Source organism: Alosa alosa, chromosome 17 (genome assembly GCF_017589495.1).
Source record: "Alosa alosa isolate M-15738 ecotype Scorff River chromosome 17, AALO_Geno_1.1, whole genome shotgun sequence".
Taxonomy (NCBI): Eukaryota; Metazoa; Chordata; class Actinopteri; order Clupeiformes; family Clupeidae; genus Alosa; species Alosa alosa.
This window is the reverse complement of record NC_063205.1, coordinates 7,008,476-7,026,588: the sequence shown is the minus strand read 5'-3', so window position 1 is coordinate 7,026,588 and position 18,113 is coordinate 7,008,476. Positions and strand designations below refer to the sequence as shown.

Genomic DNA, 18,113 nt, shown 5'->3' with positions numbered 1-18,113 from the left:
CAGATCCTCTAAAGCCAAGGGTGCACATCTAAACTGTGTCATTACACAATGATGATTTAAAAGGGTACCAAAAATGCCTATTATATTATATTCTAATTGACCAATGAGTTTACTCTGCCTGAAAATGACAAACACAATACATTGTGCTAGATACACACAAAAAAAAGTATTGATCAAGTAAGACATTGTATTAAACAGAAACGGTCATGGGTATGAGTAATTAAGGACTTAATTACATAATACACAAATAACATTCCTCCTTTTGTAGGTTTCTGAGGGTTAAAATGATCTGTCTGCTTGCTGTGGCACTCACCAGTAGGAGAGAAGTGCAGAGAGCTAACCCGGATCTCTGGCTTGAAGTGACGGGAGCTCATATCCCCTATAAAGGCACAGGGGGAGGTTCACAGTAAATGTTGCTGCTGGAAGTCAATGTGACATTAAAATGTATTGTCCAACTGCAAACACAAAAATCACTGCTTGCTAAATGCCTATTTCAGCCCAAACAACAGGTGCCATTCTGGATATCGCATGTGCATTTTCAGCAATGGAGATGCGTTGGACATATCCCTGTGTATCTGAGTGAGCATATATTCTAAACCAGTTCAGAGGATGTTTTTAACATGTAACAGGTATGAGTGGTCACATTCAGACAAGGTCCCACCTCTCCTGACTCCAGGTAGGCTGACCTCAACTCCATCTCCATCACCAGCCCCTTCATCCACCATGGACAGACTGCCAAACTCCGTCATCTTACGTCTGTCCAGGAACTCCTACAAAACACACCCATCAGTATTAGGTGATGAATAACATAGTTTGCCTAATGATGACTTCCCTATTGGTAAAAGAAAATCAGAAAGAGAGAGAGGAAGAGAGAGAGGATGAGGTACCTCCATGGCATCCAAAGACAAGTTGCAGGAGATTTCAAACTTCTTGAGGAGGACCTGCTCTCGTATGTTATAGATGCACACAAATTTGGAGTGGCCACCAGCCAGAATGGACTCGCCATCAGCTGAGTAGCACAAGGACGTAAAAGACCTAGAGACAGAGAGGGGGGGGAGAGGGAGAGAGAGAGAGAGAGAGAGAGAGAGAGAGAGATGAACAACAGCCACACATGCACACAGTGTTGCAATTCTATCAAATAAGGACAAAGCTAATCAGTCACGTGATGAACTGCATTGTGTAAAAAGGAATCTAAATTAGACAGCTTGACTAGTGAGTGCTACAGTGATTGTGAAGGTGATGACAAAGCAGACACACTTTGATTTGAACGTCACAATGAGACCTGGCTGGTCGTTCCACTAGCTTAACTCACTTGCCCTTGGAGGACTGTTTGGCGGTGATCTTGTCTGCGTCTTTGCGTCCCATCTGTAGGTCATGGCGTCCAGTGATCGACCCCATTTGTGCTGCTGTCTGAGAGTTCCAGAAAGAGATCTCGCCGTCCAGTGTTGCCACGGCGAGCTCCTGGCCATCCGGCCGGTATGCCACGGCCATGCCTGAAGGAAAAGGGGGCATCTGTTTAGACCAGGGGTGGGCAAACTTTTTGGCTCAAGGGCCACATTGGGTTTTGAAAACTGGCCGGCGGGCACAACAACAACCCCCCCCCCCTCCCCCCACATAAAAAAATACATTTTTTATAGCCTATAATTTAGTATGAAACGTATTTGTTTTAAAATATGAATTGCTTAAAAATGCTGCTAATTTTATGCTGTTTAACAAATGTATAAATTGTGCACTGTCGCTTTAAGACAGTCGCTTTATCGTTTATTTCTCAATGATCTTCTGCCTGCTCCGCTATGGCTAGTGCTGTACCTACAGCTGGGCCCTCTCACAGTTTTTTAAATGGTCAGTAGTGGGAACTACTGTTGCCTTCATGATTTCCTTTTAAAACTTTCTTATAAGAAGGAGATATCAATTATCAACAATGACAAGCCAGCTGGAACCTGCGGCTCTCTCTCCCTCTTGTGAGTGCAGACGCGTTCCCAATTAAATGGATCGCATAATGTTCACGTTAGATCTGCTGCAAAGGAGATAACTAAGAGTTAACTTAGTTTAACATGATGTTATCTCTATTTAACATGATGTTTTGACATTGACATAATGTTCTCTAAGGAGAGTGAAAAGCAGTTTGCAGTAAAGCTAACCAACGTCGTCTCTATCGCAGGAAAAAAATAGCGAGCAGCCTGATAACCAAATGAAATGCTCGGCGGGCCGGAGAAAAGTGCTTGGCGGGCCGCAGTTTACCCACCCCTGGTTTAGACTTTCTCTCCTCATCCTCCAAATAAATCTGTCCTGAACAGCAATCAGGTTTTCAAATAAATGTGAATATGAAAACACAACAAGTGTGTGTTACAGTCCAAAAACACACAACTTCTTCCCATTATATGAGGAGTTGAATTGTGATAATTTCTGTACCGTCAGATGTGAGTCGCAACACCTCTTTGGCATGCCAACTGTCCAGCATGTCCCAGAGGCGGACAGTCCGGTCCCAGGAGGCACTGGCCAAGACAGCGCGTGACGGGCAGAAACTCAGAGAGCTCACTGGACCTTCATGACCACTAAGGACCTATGCACACATACAGCCAAATAATTGTTAACAATATAGCCATGCAATGCACCCATCACTCATTTTATCAAATTGCTTGGGTTTACCGTTTGAACAACACAAGGCCTTGTTCTAAATTTGTAAATGAAAAGTTCAACTGTGTGTGACATATAGAGGGGTGTGCAGAATAGGAGATGAAATACATCTAATTCATCTATTTATGCATTATCAGGCGTTCAATAACATTCAGATTCCGTCTGAATGACAGCAGAGAGATGTGGAGGAGTCTCTCACCTCCAGCAAGCGACCAGTCTGCATGGACCAGAGGAAGATCTCAAAGGAGTCCTGGGCTCCAGCACAGACCAGCTCCCCGCTGCCATCTACAGCGAGGGAGGAGAACTGCGCTGGTCGGGGAGACGTAAAGGTTCGGAAATTTCTGTACCTATGGAGCAGTAAGAGTACAGCACAGTGTTGAGATGTGGGTATAATACATATCTACAACAGTGTAACAAACTCAACCAATCTTCTTAACCTAAGCCAATGGCATATAATGAGAAATCAAAGTCATTCTAAGGCACTACAGTCACTGGCCAATTGGTACTACTGTAGAGACTGTACTGCATACTGTGGACACTAGAGGGAGTCAAGAGTTGTGAAATAGTAGCACACTCTGCCTCACGGCCTCAGTGCACACTCAGGAAGGTGAATGGTTGGAGGAAGGTGAGCAGAGCTGTACCTGTGCAGGTCAAACGCGCGAACTGTTCCGTCCAGTGAAGCGCTGACCACCACAAAGCCGCTGGAGGTGAAGGTGACGTTTGTGACACTGCTGGTGTGCTCAGTGAAGGTCACAAAACACAGACCGCTGTTGGTGTTCCACACTTTCACCTGAAACGCACAGATCGAGGACACTGACAATTACACTGCTGGACCTTGCAGAAAAACAAATTCAAATATCATGTTCCAATTATTCTATGTGCTTTATTCTAAAATACACAGCACTACATGTTAAGATAAGGACCATTTCAAAGCACATTCAGCAATCCTCAATGGTGGATAAAAAGCTTCAAAATACATACAGACATAAATCCATGTTTACATTGGACCCACAATGGCTGCCTTGCACTACTCCACTTGTACACTTGCACACTTTGCAACTTGTTGTTGTGGTCCTGTTGTCCTGAAAACACTTCTGAACACACTTCTGCTGCTCTTACATAACTTGCACCACTATGCCACTTGCATACTTAGGTCAAACAGAACTACCTCAGCCATTTATTGGCCTGACTTTTGCACTATTATATTGACTGTCTACTGTATGCACAATTGCACTATTTCAACTCAAATTTTGCTGCTCTTATTTTCTTCATTGTATGTGCCTTCTTATTTTTACTTTTTATATTGTTTACTTGAATGTTATGTTTTTCTGTGGACCTAATTGGTAAAATATGTCTTGTCTCCACCGTGGGATAGTGGGAAACGTAATTTCGATCTCTTTGTATGTCTTGACATGTAAAGAAATTGACAATAAAGCAGACTTTATCTTTGACATGAATCCCTGGAACCAAAAATCCTTAGTTGCCTTTGGTAGCTGAGAATCAAAACTACAGTCCTGTAAAGACTCACCTTCCCATCATCCCCTCCTGTGGCTACGTACTGCCCATCAGGAGAGTACGCCAGAGCTGCCATGTTGTTGAAATGACCCTGCTGTTTGAAGACATAAGATTCACTCTGCCATTCCCACACCAACAGCTGGCCTAGACCTGAAACACACAGAGTCGCACGTCAATGAGGGACCTGAAACACACACAAGTACACAAACATCCCAACTCCCATTGTGACTCAGACTGCTAGTCGTGAAATGGCAAAGTTATATGGATACCTGAACAGCCAAAACCAATCCAGTCTCCTGTGCAATTCATAGCTATGGCGGCGATCCGCTGATCAGAAATGCTGAGGAGGGAATACACAGCAATGTAATTATGGCTTTGAGGCCACTTTCACACAACACTTTTATTTCTTGTCTTGATGCTTGCCCTTTCGTTGAGGTGGAGAGTGAGCATGCATACACGCACACACACACACACACGCACAGGTGCTCACCTGAGGGAGTGTATGAGGTTAAACTCGGGCAGCTCGTGTAGGTGGAAAACTCCCGATGCAAAACCGGTCACTAGGATGTGAGTGTCCTTGTGAAAGGCTGCGGCAGTCAGCTTGTTGAAGTCGCCCTCTTTGTTAAAGAACTGCCTGTGGATAGGACACACACAGATACCCAAAGCAAGGTCCATTTTTTAAATAAAACAGCCCATACTGAGAAACAATAACAATATGAACAAGTGATGCAATAAAAAAAAACACCCTTCCTCCCACTGACAGATTAAAAAACACCCTTCCTCCCACTGACAGATTAAAAAACACCCTTCCTCCCACTGACAGATTAACAAACACCCTTCCTCCCACTCCTCCCACTGACAGATTAAAAAACACCCTTCCTCCCACTGACAGATTAAAAAACACCCTTCCTCCCACTGACAGATTAACAAACACCCTTCCTCCCACTGACAGATTAAAAAACACCCTTCCTCCCACTGACAGATTAAAAAACACCCTTCCTCCCACTGACAGATTAAAAAACACCCTTCCTCCCACTGACAGATTAACACAGATTCAAAATGGAAACACAATGGACAAGAGTTTAGCATTTAATACATTCCTGGTCATCTGTGCCACTTTGTGGATGGATTATCCAGCTGCCATTGTGCTGAGATATTTAGAAGATACTTCTATCCAAGGAACCTTACAAAATAATCTCATGATCTGACAGTAGCAGCAGCTCAATCATTAATCTAATTATCCTACATCTGTTGTGAAACTAATTATATCCACCAATTCCTGTCTTTACTAGCAGGCTGGTAAATATACAGGTACACAATATTAATCCTTATGTCAAAACATGGTAGTGCTAGCAAAGAGAAAGATTCCTTACTTGCTCCTCTGCCTGTAGCGCACATTCTTGATTCCGTCCTCTTCTTGGGGCACATCTGCGCTCCCTTTGATCACCTCTCCCCTCATCTCTCCACCTTCTCCTTCCTCCACTACTTCCTCCTCCTGATCCTCCGTTACTCGGGTGTTCTGGCGCTCTTTCTGTTTGCGCTCCTTGTAGCGAAGCCCCTTCTTTAGCTCCTCGGGCTCCGTGTCGCTCTCCCACATACACAGGGTGCCATCCTGGCTCACAGTGTACAGCTGTGCGCACACACACACACACACACACACACACACACACACACAAACACAGGAAGGATACTGTCCAGACACATTCTTTGTTCCAAAACACACATCCATATTCAGCCTATTCTTAAGCAAGATGACACAGTGAACCACACAAATCAGACATAATAGTGTATGTTTAAAATTCCTGATTTGTGAATAGATGTCAATGTATCATAATTAAACAGTGTATTTGACCAGGGTGAAAAAGCGGTACCAGCAAATACTGTAGTATGACTCACATCCAAGCTGTCTTTCTCAAAGAAGCAGCCCACCACCACATCTTTGTGGCCACCTAAAGAGTAGTAGATGAGGTTGGCCCAGCGCTCTGCACCAAATACCCAGGTGGACATGTCCTTACTGCCCACGGCAAAACACCTTCACAGTGGAGAACAGAGTCGACAACGCAGCAATGGGGAACAGGGTGCAACATATTAATAGTCAGAAAAGTGTATATGGACTATAAAATTAGTGAACAAAAACTAAAGACAGAGAGTGTGTGTTGTTGGATAATACTTCTCACCTTTAAAATCCCCAAGTTATACATTTTTCTGAATAGTCAAAGCTTTGTATAATACTTCTTGCATAATCTTACAAGAAATGTTCACATTACTTAAGCACTTCTAAGACCTTGAAATATGCAGGGCAGGAACGTACTTGGAGTCCGTTGTCCAGTCAATGCAAGTGGTCTCATCGTAGGGGCCATAGTAGCTCTTGTCCAGCTGAAAGGCATTGAACTCACGCTTCTTCCCTGGGGCATAGTACATCAGTGCTACGTTCTCTTTAGTGATCACAAACTTCCTAAAACAACACAAAAAGACAATTCTTCATACACACAGCATGGGCATGCTGCAATACAGCTGATCAACTAATAATCATACATGTTCATAGAGGATGGACAAGTCCAAAACATTAATAATGCCTAAGTTTAAGGCAGTGGCATTTCTGGCTATTTTTCACACCGCAATAGGTGTATGTACGCCCAGATTATGGCCAAACAATGTCACTCATATCCATACGGGTGCATATGTGGAAACATTAGTGTGTGTGTGTGTGTGTGTGTGTGTGTGTGTGTGTGTGTGTGTGTGTGTGTGTGTGTGTGCGTGTGTGCGTGTGTGTGAGTGCGAGAGAGAGAGTGTGTAAGTGAATCACAGAAGAGTGTAAACTAATAAACTGACCTGCCATCTGGAGAGAAGCGCACACTGTTGACCGGTTTGTGGAAATGGTAATGATGCAGCACAGCACGTGTGACCAGGCTCACCAATATCGCAGCTCCATCTACAAAATTAATCAACCCCATATGTTTACTGATGCACCTTCAGTTAATCATTTGGGTTACATTAGTAACATGCAATACGGGAAAATAGCATATGTAACAATGCCATCTTACCCTCATCAACCAGAATGGCAAGGCTTCCATCTGGAGAAAGACCAACACATGTGATGTTCTTTGTGGTAGACACTGGCAATGTCTCTGACTTGTTGCTACAATAAGAGAGACATTGGTGAGATACATTGTGACATTTCGTTAATAGAGTTTATGTTTCCATTTGATTAATTGCTAGCCCCATTTAAAAACACTTCACTTCCCTCTATGCATCAGGAATAGACAAATTGACACTCACTTCTTCAAATCAAAAACGGATAATCGGTTTCCGACAGGACTGATCACGGAGTTTCCATCCTTGGAGAAATTCAGGTTCCCATGACGATACACCGCTCCCAGTAGATTTGAGAACTGAGAAGGTTACAGACAAATATCCTGAGTCTAAGTACCAGAATGGTACCAGTCTAATGTCGAGATCTGACCTGACAAAGTAAGTGGTCACCAAAGACTGCTACACAAGACTGCTACACAATGTTCTCACTACAGTCACTGAGGTCCGTCAATGATGCTTCAAATAACAACACATCAATGCATTTTTTGCAGTGCATTGGCAAATGACTTTAACCACGTTAAAAAGTATGGAAATACCGACATGTACAACGGGGAAATTATGAGCATAACAACAGCTAACGTTAACATTAATTTACAGAGCTAACTTACTTCAACAGCAAAGTTAACGTTAATTTGCTACTTTGTCACAATCAGCAGCTAGAAACATACCCTGTATGCAAACTTCATTTTCCACTCGCTTCAAAAAGTCATACAACTTATATCAAAATATGATTCATCCAAAAGTCTACAACAGTTTACTCGTTTCACGTGTGTAAAAGCCGCATTGCAACTCCAAATGTGCGACTACAAGAACTTCCGGGTCGCAAAAGTATTCACAGAATATCAAAATAAAAGCCCAAATCACTGCACGCAGGATCGTCCTAAAATAGGTGTGGTCGAACATGTGCTGATGAAGGAGTCGCAATTATAGACCAGTACTAGCTGTAGCCTATCTTTTCGTCACTTTTTCATTGTTGTGTCAAAATTAACAACTGGTGCAATGTAAAGTAGCCTATACACCATCAGATTAGGCTGCTGTCATGTTTAATGGCTCCCAGATTAAGGCTAGGCCTTAGCCTACTTCTGCATAGATTTGCGCCTAATGGTTTTGCAAAAGACCTCTCGTATTTTTTCAGGTGACTAGGCTATCATTAGCTAACTGATTTTTGAATGTTATACCATTCTGAGGCCTAGAAAGTGAACGTTTGACAGCTGTTAAGAGTGCTGTCGTAAACATGGTTCAGATAGATAGATAGGCCTGCTTTATTGATCCCCAAGGGGGGATTTCAAAGGGAAATTCAACACCTATTCTGCATAGACCTAAGCATGTAGTTTCACAAACTATAATCTCCAGAACACTGGGTATATTTTATTTAAAAGCATTTATCATTTAGGCCTAGTTTTACCTTTAGGCCGATCATTAATTGTGTAGGCTAGCCTGATAAATGCACAATACAAACCCATTGATAGTCTGTGTCTAGGTGTAGTGATCTTGCCAGACATTGTTTCATTTGGTCACCTTTTGATTTATTTACGAATTTCATCACAAATCGCAGTGTCGTTGTAGCCTACAGAAAATACAGTAGGCTATAGCCTAAAAGTTCATAAATGACGGCAGATGACGGCTATTCCTCTCATTGCCACAGGGAGGCAATCTTAACTCAGACTGTTTGGAAATTGCTTTAAAAACGTGTAGGCTGCTGTTTATGCGCACTTATGATTTTGCTTAAACAATCCCGTCGTTTTAAAGTTATAGCTGCGAAAAGTAGGCTATACAGCCTAAATGTAGACTAGCCTATCTTCTGAAAATCGCTGCTGTTGAACACGCGCTGGAATAGCAGCGCTGGGAAACTGTGTGGTGATGTCACGGTGGGTCATTTGCATATTACTCAGTAGGCTATATATTTGACGCTTGCGCATAGTGGTGTACATTGCTGCACCACAGAGCCTTGCGTTGGAAGTCTACTGAGCGCAAATAAACCAAACTAAAGTGAGTATCTGGATCAATTAATTTAATTTTGTTTAGTCATTACCTGGATTAAGATGTATTTTTTGCGTGCGTATTGAATACCTCGTTTTGAAAAAAAAAAGATGCTGATGGTAGGCAGTAGCCTAAAATACAGAAGACAAAGGATGCGAATGAATCCTGTGCTTATAAATCTGTGTGAATTCAGTTTGTTTCGGGCAGAAACCCTTTAAAAACGTTGTTAGAACCCCATGCCTTAGATAAATCGCACATTACATCATTACAGGCTGCGCGGGTTAACCTATTTTCTTTGTTAAGCCTCTTTGTGTTGGAGAATCGGTCAGATGTCCCGATGACTCATGCCGTTATTTGGGACGTTTTTATAATAGGAATGAAACGTTAAAGCCATATGACTTTTATTGTCATTGTAATCATTGACAATGAGGCGATGGTTGCCAAAACGTGCTCTGTCCACAGAGATAAAGGCGACTGGGCGGTGGTTCCTCAGGCTGCACACAGACTTAGTCTACGTGCAGAAGACATGACAAGTGACTTCGCAAGGCTATGATCATGCACGTGGAACAAAGAGAGCTGTTCGGATAGCCTATGTTGTCTAATACATAACTCGTATGATGATGGATTATTGGTGCTAGTGTGACTATTTCTACCACTATTGCCCCTGAAGAAGTATATGTGAATATGTCCATCTTTTTGGCGTGGGAACATGTATTGTTATGTAAATTTTCAATTTGGGGAACTCAAGACGCTATTTAGTGAGGGTGCGGTCTTTTTTTGTCCGCGGGGGTGTGACGCTGGGTCAATTGAACGGGAGTTGATGCAAATCGCACGAGCCCCTGGACCTCAGCGAACAAAAGATTTTTGTGCCGTTCAAGGCACAGTGAGTAAAGTTGTCTATGGTAGTTGCTGCAAAACAAAAAGCCTTCTAAAATAATGACAAAGCCATTTTCCTTTCTAGACACTCCAATCATGTCTGACAAGCCCAATCTCGAGGAGGTCACCAGCTTCGACAAGACCAAGCTGAAGAAGACCGAGACCCAGGAGAAAAACCCCCTTCCTTCAAAAGAGAGTGAGTAGCCTACACAGATGTTGTACATGTCTCCTCTAAATATATATTATTAAACATGTGTAGAGCAGTGTAGTGTGTCCTTTGTATGTGGAGCATGGTTGTCTGAGTAGCCTATATGAGTAGTCTAGGGGTGAGCAGAGATAATGTGATGGATTCTAAGAGTGTCTCTCCTGTCTCCTTTGCAGCCATTGAACAAGAGAAGGCGGCAGGGTCATCATGAAGACCCTTTATGCCATCATGCACTGTGCACACACACACCCACCCCTCCCCTGCATTGCCTTTTTCTCATTCACTTCTCCTAGTTGTTATAACTTCATAACCGAAATGTAAAAAGAGAAAAAAGAAATTAAAAAGAACAAAAAAAGAAGCAACCATGCTGCACCACTGTCGGATGAAAGCAGAAGATGGATCGTTGAAGCCCCCTGCCTCCCCCCTTTGCTCCTGCAACACCTGGAAGGGTTGTCATCGTGTGTCCATGCCAACGGTAGACAGACGCGGCTGACCAGAGGAGCGCATGTGGAGGAAGGTTGAGATGACCAATAGCCATTGGCCCACTGCGAAGAGGGAAAGAGCAAGGGGTGTGGCCTTTGGAACATGGAGAACACACATTGCTCATCAACCAATCAAGGCGTGGCTTTTTTTGTCAACCAATGACCGGCTCTCAAATTGAGGCGTTGTGTTATTATTATTATTATTATTATTTTTCTTCTTTTGTATTTGATTTGTAGGGTAAATGCACAATCCTTTGGTTTGTTTTTATATGTTGGGCGTAAAGAAATTAAGATCATGTTGTAACACTTCTGCCCTTTTCTATTGGAAGGAGTGAGAAAGGAAACCATCTAGGTCGGGAGAAATGCTTCAGAGGATGTTTACTCACATTGGTGTGTTTTTTTTTTAAAAGATATTGCGATTGTGCCCTTCTGTTGGATATGGTTTTGGGATAGCTTTGAATGTTATTGCACCCTGTCTTGCTGTGTGGAGAGAAGTTGTGTGTCTGTTAAAAACCGTGTGGTCGCTTGCCGCTCTAGATCACAGTTGTTTCCTGGGTTTTGTAAAGAATCAGCAGCCATGTTCTTTTGCCACAAACCATTATCAGTAATGGAAAAATGGAAAATGTTGTAATAAAAAAACCTTTGTTTATTGAATCCTTCTGGTCTGTCTGTTTATAAATCACTGTTCCCTTTCATGTGATACTGGTGTGGTTCGCAGCCAGGTGGCTTGACTCTTAAATGTGTGGATACACTGGAAATACTGTGGCCTATCTACTCCCTCTGACCACAGTAACAATGGCTGATTTGAACTCTGCACAAGTAAACAGCAGAACCTTCTGCTCCTGTCTTCCGTGGCTTAGCAGAAACACTCCTTTGCCTGGCAGCTCTCCAGGGCTTTTTGGCCAAAGCTTAAGGGGACTTTTCACAAAGCAAGAGCTACTGGGGCCTTAAACGTTCAGTAAAGATGACCAGGCGCAGCCTCAGTCTATTGACAGATTACCTATTTTAAAATGATCACTTAATATAAAATGTTTTCATTCCTGCTTTTACTAAACACGTGAGTGGATTTATGCCAACAGAATTACTACTTTTTTTTGGGGGGGGGGGGCATTCATTTTCAGGGATTTGGTGTTACTGCATTGTGCCACTTTGGTGAATTGTCAGGGAGAATCTCCCATTCAAAGAAAATATCACAAAAAATGATATTGAACATCTCAGACTGTGCGAGCGGTCTGCTCAACCCAAACACAGATAACAAAGCCCGTCTAGGACTTATTCTCAGAGGCTTTGTGGTATGTGTGTTCCCTGTCCTAAGGGTGTATGCTGAGCTGCGGCCATGCAGCTATAGTGCTGATATGATGAGACAAGGGCAGCACTATGTGTGTGTGTGTGTGTATGTCTCTCTCTCTCTCCTGCGTATGAGTGTGTGTATGTCTCTCTCTCCCTGCGTATATGTGTGTGTGTGTGTGTGTGTGTGTGTGTGTGTTAGAGGAAGGCAACTGCAGAGAGCATACTCGCTCACTTTCCCCTTCTAGACTGCAGCTGGTAAGCTGGCACCTGTGCCAGCCAATCAGCTTGGGGCTGTGTGCCGTGCATCCTGGGACGAGACTTAAAGCCCTATTCCCTTTGCCGCAATTAGCCTTTGCCTGACAGCCCTAATGACATTATTGAGACAAAACTGACTCCATCCCATTTCAGTAGTGACACGACCGACCGACTGACAGACAGACAGACAGGCAGATAGATAGATAGATAGATAGATAGATAATTATTGCTTAAATTATTGATATTGTAAATGTTTCAAATATATATGACTTCTCTAATGCAGTTTTCCACATAGTAAATGCATTGAGTGGGTCAGGACAAGCATTTATCAGCTGCAACAGCATAACACTAATCCTCCTCAGAAGCTTAATTAATCAAGTATGTACATTTCCACTGATATCATCTTTTTGGACAAAACGCTATTTGATGTGTGACGTAAATGTATGAGAGGTTTCAGATGCTGTGCAAAAGCCTTTGCAGGACTGATGGAACTTTAAAACTGTTCCAGGAGGACCTGTTCCTGATGGAACATGGAGTGAACACGGGCCAATTTTTGCTGACTCACACCAAGCAGCCATGATTCCAGAACAGATTTAACAGTGACGTTATTTTACAAATTACAAATTTGTTTATTTTTGGACACACCTGAATTAATCAAATAATTCCTCTCTCCTGCTCACTTCTCCAACAACACACACACAGACACTATAAATATACACATGCAAACACATGCACTTCATGGTAGTTGTACTCACCATTAAGGTAATAACACACACACACACACACACACACACACACACACACACACACACACACACAGGGCTAACACTGGGCTAATCGTTCATGTCAGCATAAGGGGATTGGTGTTAAGTCAGTTACTTTTAATAACGTATTAATCTGCTGGGGTAGTGTGTGTGTGTATGTGTGTGTGTGTGTGTGTGTGTGTGTGTGTGTGTGTGTGTGTGTGTGTGTCTGTCTGTGAGAACATGGGAGAGGGGATAAATGGTGTGAGTCTCTCTCTCTCTCTCTTTCTCACTCACACATACATGAGTATGCATACATACATGCCATGCCTTCCAGTATTTTAACGTTGTGAATGTTTACTGAAACTTTGCCCAAACCTTCAGGATAATGACTGACCAGAAACCCTCTAAATACCCATGCAAACACACTGAGGCATATTGTGAATGTACCCATCACATGTACACATACGTAGCACATACAGAGATAACATATCATCTGTAACCACCTATTCAGCACCATCACATGTACACATACGTAGCACATACAGAGATAACATATCATCTGTAACCACCTATTCAGCACCAATGCAGACAGACAGATCAGATATTTCACTGACTCAGCAGTCACTGGGCAGAAACAGCTCAGAAGGTGTCAAGATATGTCTTATAAAATGTCTGCTTTACTCTCTCTCTCTTTCTGTCTAGAGCTCTACTAGTGCACTAAATGCTAGATGGCAGTGCTCATGACCTAAACATGAAGCAAGAAAATCAATTTGTTCACAGACAAAATGCAAACACACAATTTCTCACAATATAATAATTATACACAATCAATGAGTGTGTATTTGAATGGATGTGTTTTGAAAGCATTGGCAGTAAATGATAATGACGTGTGATGTTTTCATCCTTTGAGAACCATAGGATTACAGGGATGGGTCTGCACCTGGTGTGCCATGCTGCAGTCAGACACTCACACAGAAGGCTACCTCAGGAATGCCAAGGTCTTTATTCATGCACTAATGGCATAGACTTCATTCCTGTGTTGACATCTGACATGCTCAGACACACATACCAGACATGCGTACACACACACAAGTGTTCCACTGTATGCAGATGGGCTATTGATTAGCTGTCTGCTGGTGTCTGCTAAAGGGCTGTTAGCTGAGTACAGGCTGTTACACGTTGTGTGTGTGTGTGTGTGTGTGTGTGTGTGTGTGTGTGTGTGTGTGTGTGTGTGTGTGTGTGTGTGTGTGTGTTTGTGTGTGTGTGTGTGTGTGTGTGTGTGTGTGTGTGTGTGTGACTGGGACCACGGGTCTGCAGTGAAATACAATATTCTAGCCTCTCCCACTCCTGTTATGTCTGGGACTTTTCTGTAATGCAGCAGTGAAAAAGCCATGTGTTTAAAGTTATTCTTTCATTTTCAGCATCCATTCCTGAAACCTGTATCACGTTTGATGAATGAATATAGTATTTACGCTTCTGCCACCACTGTCTCTAATGTGTCCTCACCTTTTCTGGTACACTGACCTTTTATTCATTATTCAACTATTTCGCCATCATCACCCAACAAGGATGCAGCTGCTGGGTGTCTGTCCTGCGTCCGACTCCCATGGTGGACGTCTGTGTGCTGAGGTCTCCCCTAATGCAGGTTATTTTTTTTAGACGTGGCAGTCTGAGGGGCTCCTGCTAGAGCTGTGTGACCGTTGCAGACGCCGCAGCAACACCAGACCGATGTTGCCATGGAGACCGTTCCCAGGATGACAGACATGGACGGCGCTGTCATATTCAGAGCTGTACCTGATGAGGCACAAACCCATGCATGTCCACATACAGTATTGCATGCAAATAACGGCATATGTAGGCTACACATGGCCAGATACAGATGAACTCACAAATTGCACACACACACACACACACACACACACACACACACACACACACACACCCCTGAACACCCACTCACTCCCCCCGCCTGAGAAAACGCAAAGCCGATGAGTCCAATTCCCAAACACAGGTGGTGTCTTATGACTTACTCACCTTCTGCTTCTGTAAATAAGTGATCACTGTTCAACCATGAGCTTTCTGACCCTCTCTCATCTGGGCCTCATGCACTGTATTGCCCTCAGCAAGGGAAAACGGCTTAAATCCAGTTTCAATCTGAATGATCATCGACCACATGACAAGCAGTAGAATTTCTCAGCCAAATGGTTGGATTATGGTCTTTTATATGTACTTGATTGTTCTGTCCAAACAGCCTGGAGTACATCAGCTTTGCCTTACTCTGTGAGGAATCATAAGATAACCAGGACTTGAGAATTAGGGATATTCATGGGCCAGACGCCAGGTTGATGAAGTTTTCGTATTTGTCTCATGAGTCTTCCTTAGGAAATTGGTAACTGTTTTGGGTGCATGATTTAAACTGTTAAGATAGCATGGAACTCTGTTTATGCTATAAGAAAGGGAAAATGTGATTGATTATCTTTTTATTGCTTTGTTATGCAATGACAGAGATTTCACAACTTGATTTATTTTTGTTCAGCCTGGGATCACAGTTTCCTTTTTTTCACATAAGACCAATGTGCATGCCATCAACATAACACTTGAAGCCACGGACACACACTCTTGTGTCACACACAAATAAAGCTCAACGACTTCAGAACAGATAAGACACAGTGTTTTGGGGAAGAGTATACTTTTTGTTCCACATGACAGAGACACTGCATGTGAATGTGCAAAGAACTGCCATGATATGAAAAAGCAAACATCTTTCAAGCCACTATCAATGTTCCTACTTCTATTTGTACAGATAGACTTTTCACACGGGTGTTTGTTTATACATGTTTCTGTGTGTTTAACACAAAAGTTTGAAAAAGTAAAAAAAAAAAAAAAGTAATGGGTTTAGGTTCTGCAACTACGACACAACTTCTGCAACTACAATACAAGAAGTGTTGGAAGACTTCAGTTGTTTCAGACTTGTGGAACAAAGCCACTAGCTACCAAGCCACGAGACAGCCGTTTTTTCTGTGTCCATTTAGAGGGGGATGTAGTGTGTCTGTGGCTCTCCAAACTGTTGATGATGGTCTATTGCCCCATTTTACCATGCCCTGACTTGGTCAAGCATAAATATGTCACTTTCTTGTTAGTGTGTGTTAGTGTGTGTGTGTGTGTGTGTGTGTGTGTGTGTGTGTGTGTGGATCAATGTCCTAGTGAAAGACTGAGGTGGCACACTGTCGGCTTTATTGCATTAGTAGATCAATGCACGGGCAGGGCATGTGTGTGTGTGTGTGTGTGTGTGTGTGTGTGTGTGTGTGTGTGTGTGTGTGTGTGTTGTAATTGATTGATTGACTGATTCAGTGATGCAATGTGCAGACTCAGCTAAGCTTGACAGCTGAGTCTGCCAGTTTGACAGCTAAGCTTACTTTTCATGTGCTGTCAATTGGTCTTTGTTAATTGATGAACATGCAACATGCGGAGAAATACAGTTTGTTGAGTCTGAAGTGATGATAGCTATCAAACTAGATTTATTTTGCAACAAACTAATTTTGTGGATTGTGGACAAAAATATTAAGCAAGGGTTTGCGTATCTTTTCTGGTAGCAGCATAAAGCAGCATATGGGCCGTTCACACCAAGAGTGATAACTAGAACGATAACAGCAAAAAAGCATAGTTTTAGCTAATATGAATGACGACATGAACACATAAACTATAACAACATGAAGAACGACATCGTTGAGGATCACTTTCAGAGCAATTTTGAGAACGATAAAAAGCTGACAGCCAGACAGAATCCATTAAATCCATCAAATTTTAGCCATCACATTCATCAACACGAGGAGGGATTTTCCTCATTGTTGGTCAGTGTGGGCACTTTTACCATTATAGTAATACTGTAGCTATAGCTATAGTTGGTGTGATCGGCCCTTTACTGTCTTTCTCCTTGTCTCTCTCTCTGTGTGTGTGTGTGTGTGTGTGTGTGTGTGTGTGTGTGTGTGTGTGTGTGTGTGTTTGTGTATGTTTGTGTTGTGTGTGTGTGTGTGTGTGTGTGTGTGTGTGTGTGTGTGTGTGTGTGTGTGTGTTTGTGTATCTGTTTGTGTCTGTGTGTGTGTGTGTGTGTGTGTGTGTGTGTGTGTGTGTGTGTGTGTGTGTTTGTGTATCTGTTTGTGTCTGTTTTTGTGTGTGTGTGTCTGTTTTTGTGTGTGTGTGTGTGTGTGTGTGTGTGTGTGTGTGTGTGTGTGTGTGTGTATGTTTATGTGTAAAACTCTCAACTAAACAATGTGCTCACATTTATTCATCTTTGTTTTGGTTGTTAAGCATCTACAGAACACTGAGGCAGTAATGGCATCAGCAGTAAACAGGAAGTAAGTCTGGGAAGAGATACATTCACCAGACTCCCTCCCCCCTCTCTGTCCTACTGACAGAGATGCTATTTTAAGGGTTTGAGTGGATAATGTGTCCATTCCCTCGCACATGCGTCTCTCTTCTCTCAGTCCACTCACTTAGAGCTATCATGAAGAATGTTTAGAGACAGTGCTAATCACCAAAACTGTGCCAGTGTCTTAGGGAGAGTATGATGGAATGGAGAGAGAGAGAGAGAGAGAGAGAGAGAGAGAGCACAGATTAATTACCAAGCTCACCCTTAATAACTTGCCTCTTGTCAAGTGAAATGTTAATTATTGAGGTTACCGTAATATTTCGAGTACCCTTTTGTTTGCAATCATGGGATAAAGGCTTTGCGATACTTAAACGATCACAGTAGGTCCTTTTCCATAGTCAATAACTAAGAGCAAAAATAGTGTGATGCCATTTGACTGGACTGGCTTACTGAATTGTTGGCAAGGGTATAACAGAGGTAAGATCCTGAAACCACCAGGTAAGGAAAACAATAAAATATTATGATCGAGCTGCCGTTTTAAAGTAATTAAGATAAAGCTTATGAGAGTATTCTTTAGTGTAGTGGACTTTTTTCTGTAAGGCACAATAGTGCTCTTAGATGTGATGTGATGTGATGTGAGGTGGTGTGAGGTGATGTGATGTTGT

The 18,113-nt window shown here is 42.6% G+C and overlaps 2 protein-coding genes across 2 annotated transcripts in view; one reads left to right on the top strand and one right to left on the bottom strand.

Annotated features, from left to right (window-relative positions):
* The window catches only part of pwp2h (PWP2 small subunit processome component), a gene marked incomplete at its 3' end in the record, with an annotated part of 23,963 nt that extends 15,889 nt beyond the window's left edge, over window positions 1-8,074 (bottom strand). Inside the window, 17 exon segments of the mRNA XM_048268255.1 lie at window positions 314-379; window positions 662-770; window positions 888-1,035; window positions 1,313-1,493; window positions 2,413-2,563; window positions 2,837-2,984; window positions 3,279-3,427; window positions 4,166-4,302; window positions 4,422-4,492; window positions 4,643-4,786; window positions 5,526-5,782; window positions 6,049-6,184; window positions 6,464-6,607; window positions 6,985-7,084; window positions 7,197-7,291; window positions 7,432-7,544; window positions 7,914-8,074. Coding sequence (XP_048124212.1) covers window positions 314-379; window positions 662-770; window positions 888-1,035; window positions 1,313-1,493; window positions 2,413-2,563; window positions 2,837-2,984; window positions 3,279-3,427; window positions 4,166-4,302; window positions 4,422-4,492; window positions 4,643-4,786; window positions 5,526-5,782; window positions 6,049-6,184; window positions 6,464-6,607; window positions 6,985-7,084; window positions 7,197-7,291; window positions 7,432-7,544; window positions 7,914-7,931 — 2,167 coding nt within the window.
* A 1,009-nt stretch (window positions 8,075-9,083) lies between these two features.
* LOC125311061 (thymosin beta-11-like) lies at window positions 9,084-11,442 on the top strand. The gene is made up of 3 exons (XM_048268874.1): window positions 9,084-9,234; window positions 10,187-10,297; window positions 10,483-11,442. The coding sequence occupies exons 2-3, from the start codon at window positions 10,198-10,200 to the stop codon at window positions 10,515-10,517; spliced, it is 135 nt and encodes a 44-aa protein (XP_048124831.1). The 5' UTR covers window positions 9,084-9,234; window positions 10,187-10,197; the 3' UTR covers window positions 10,518-11,442.
* Window positions 11,443-18,113: the final 6,671 nt, after the last annotated feature.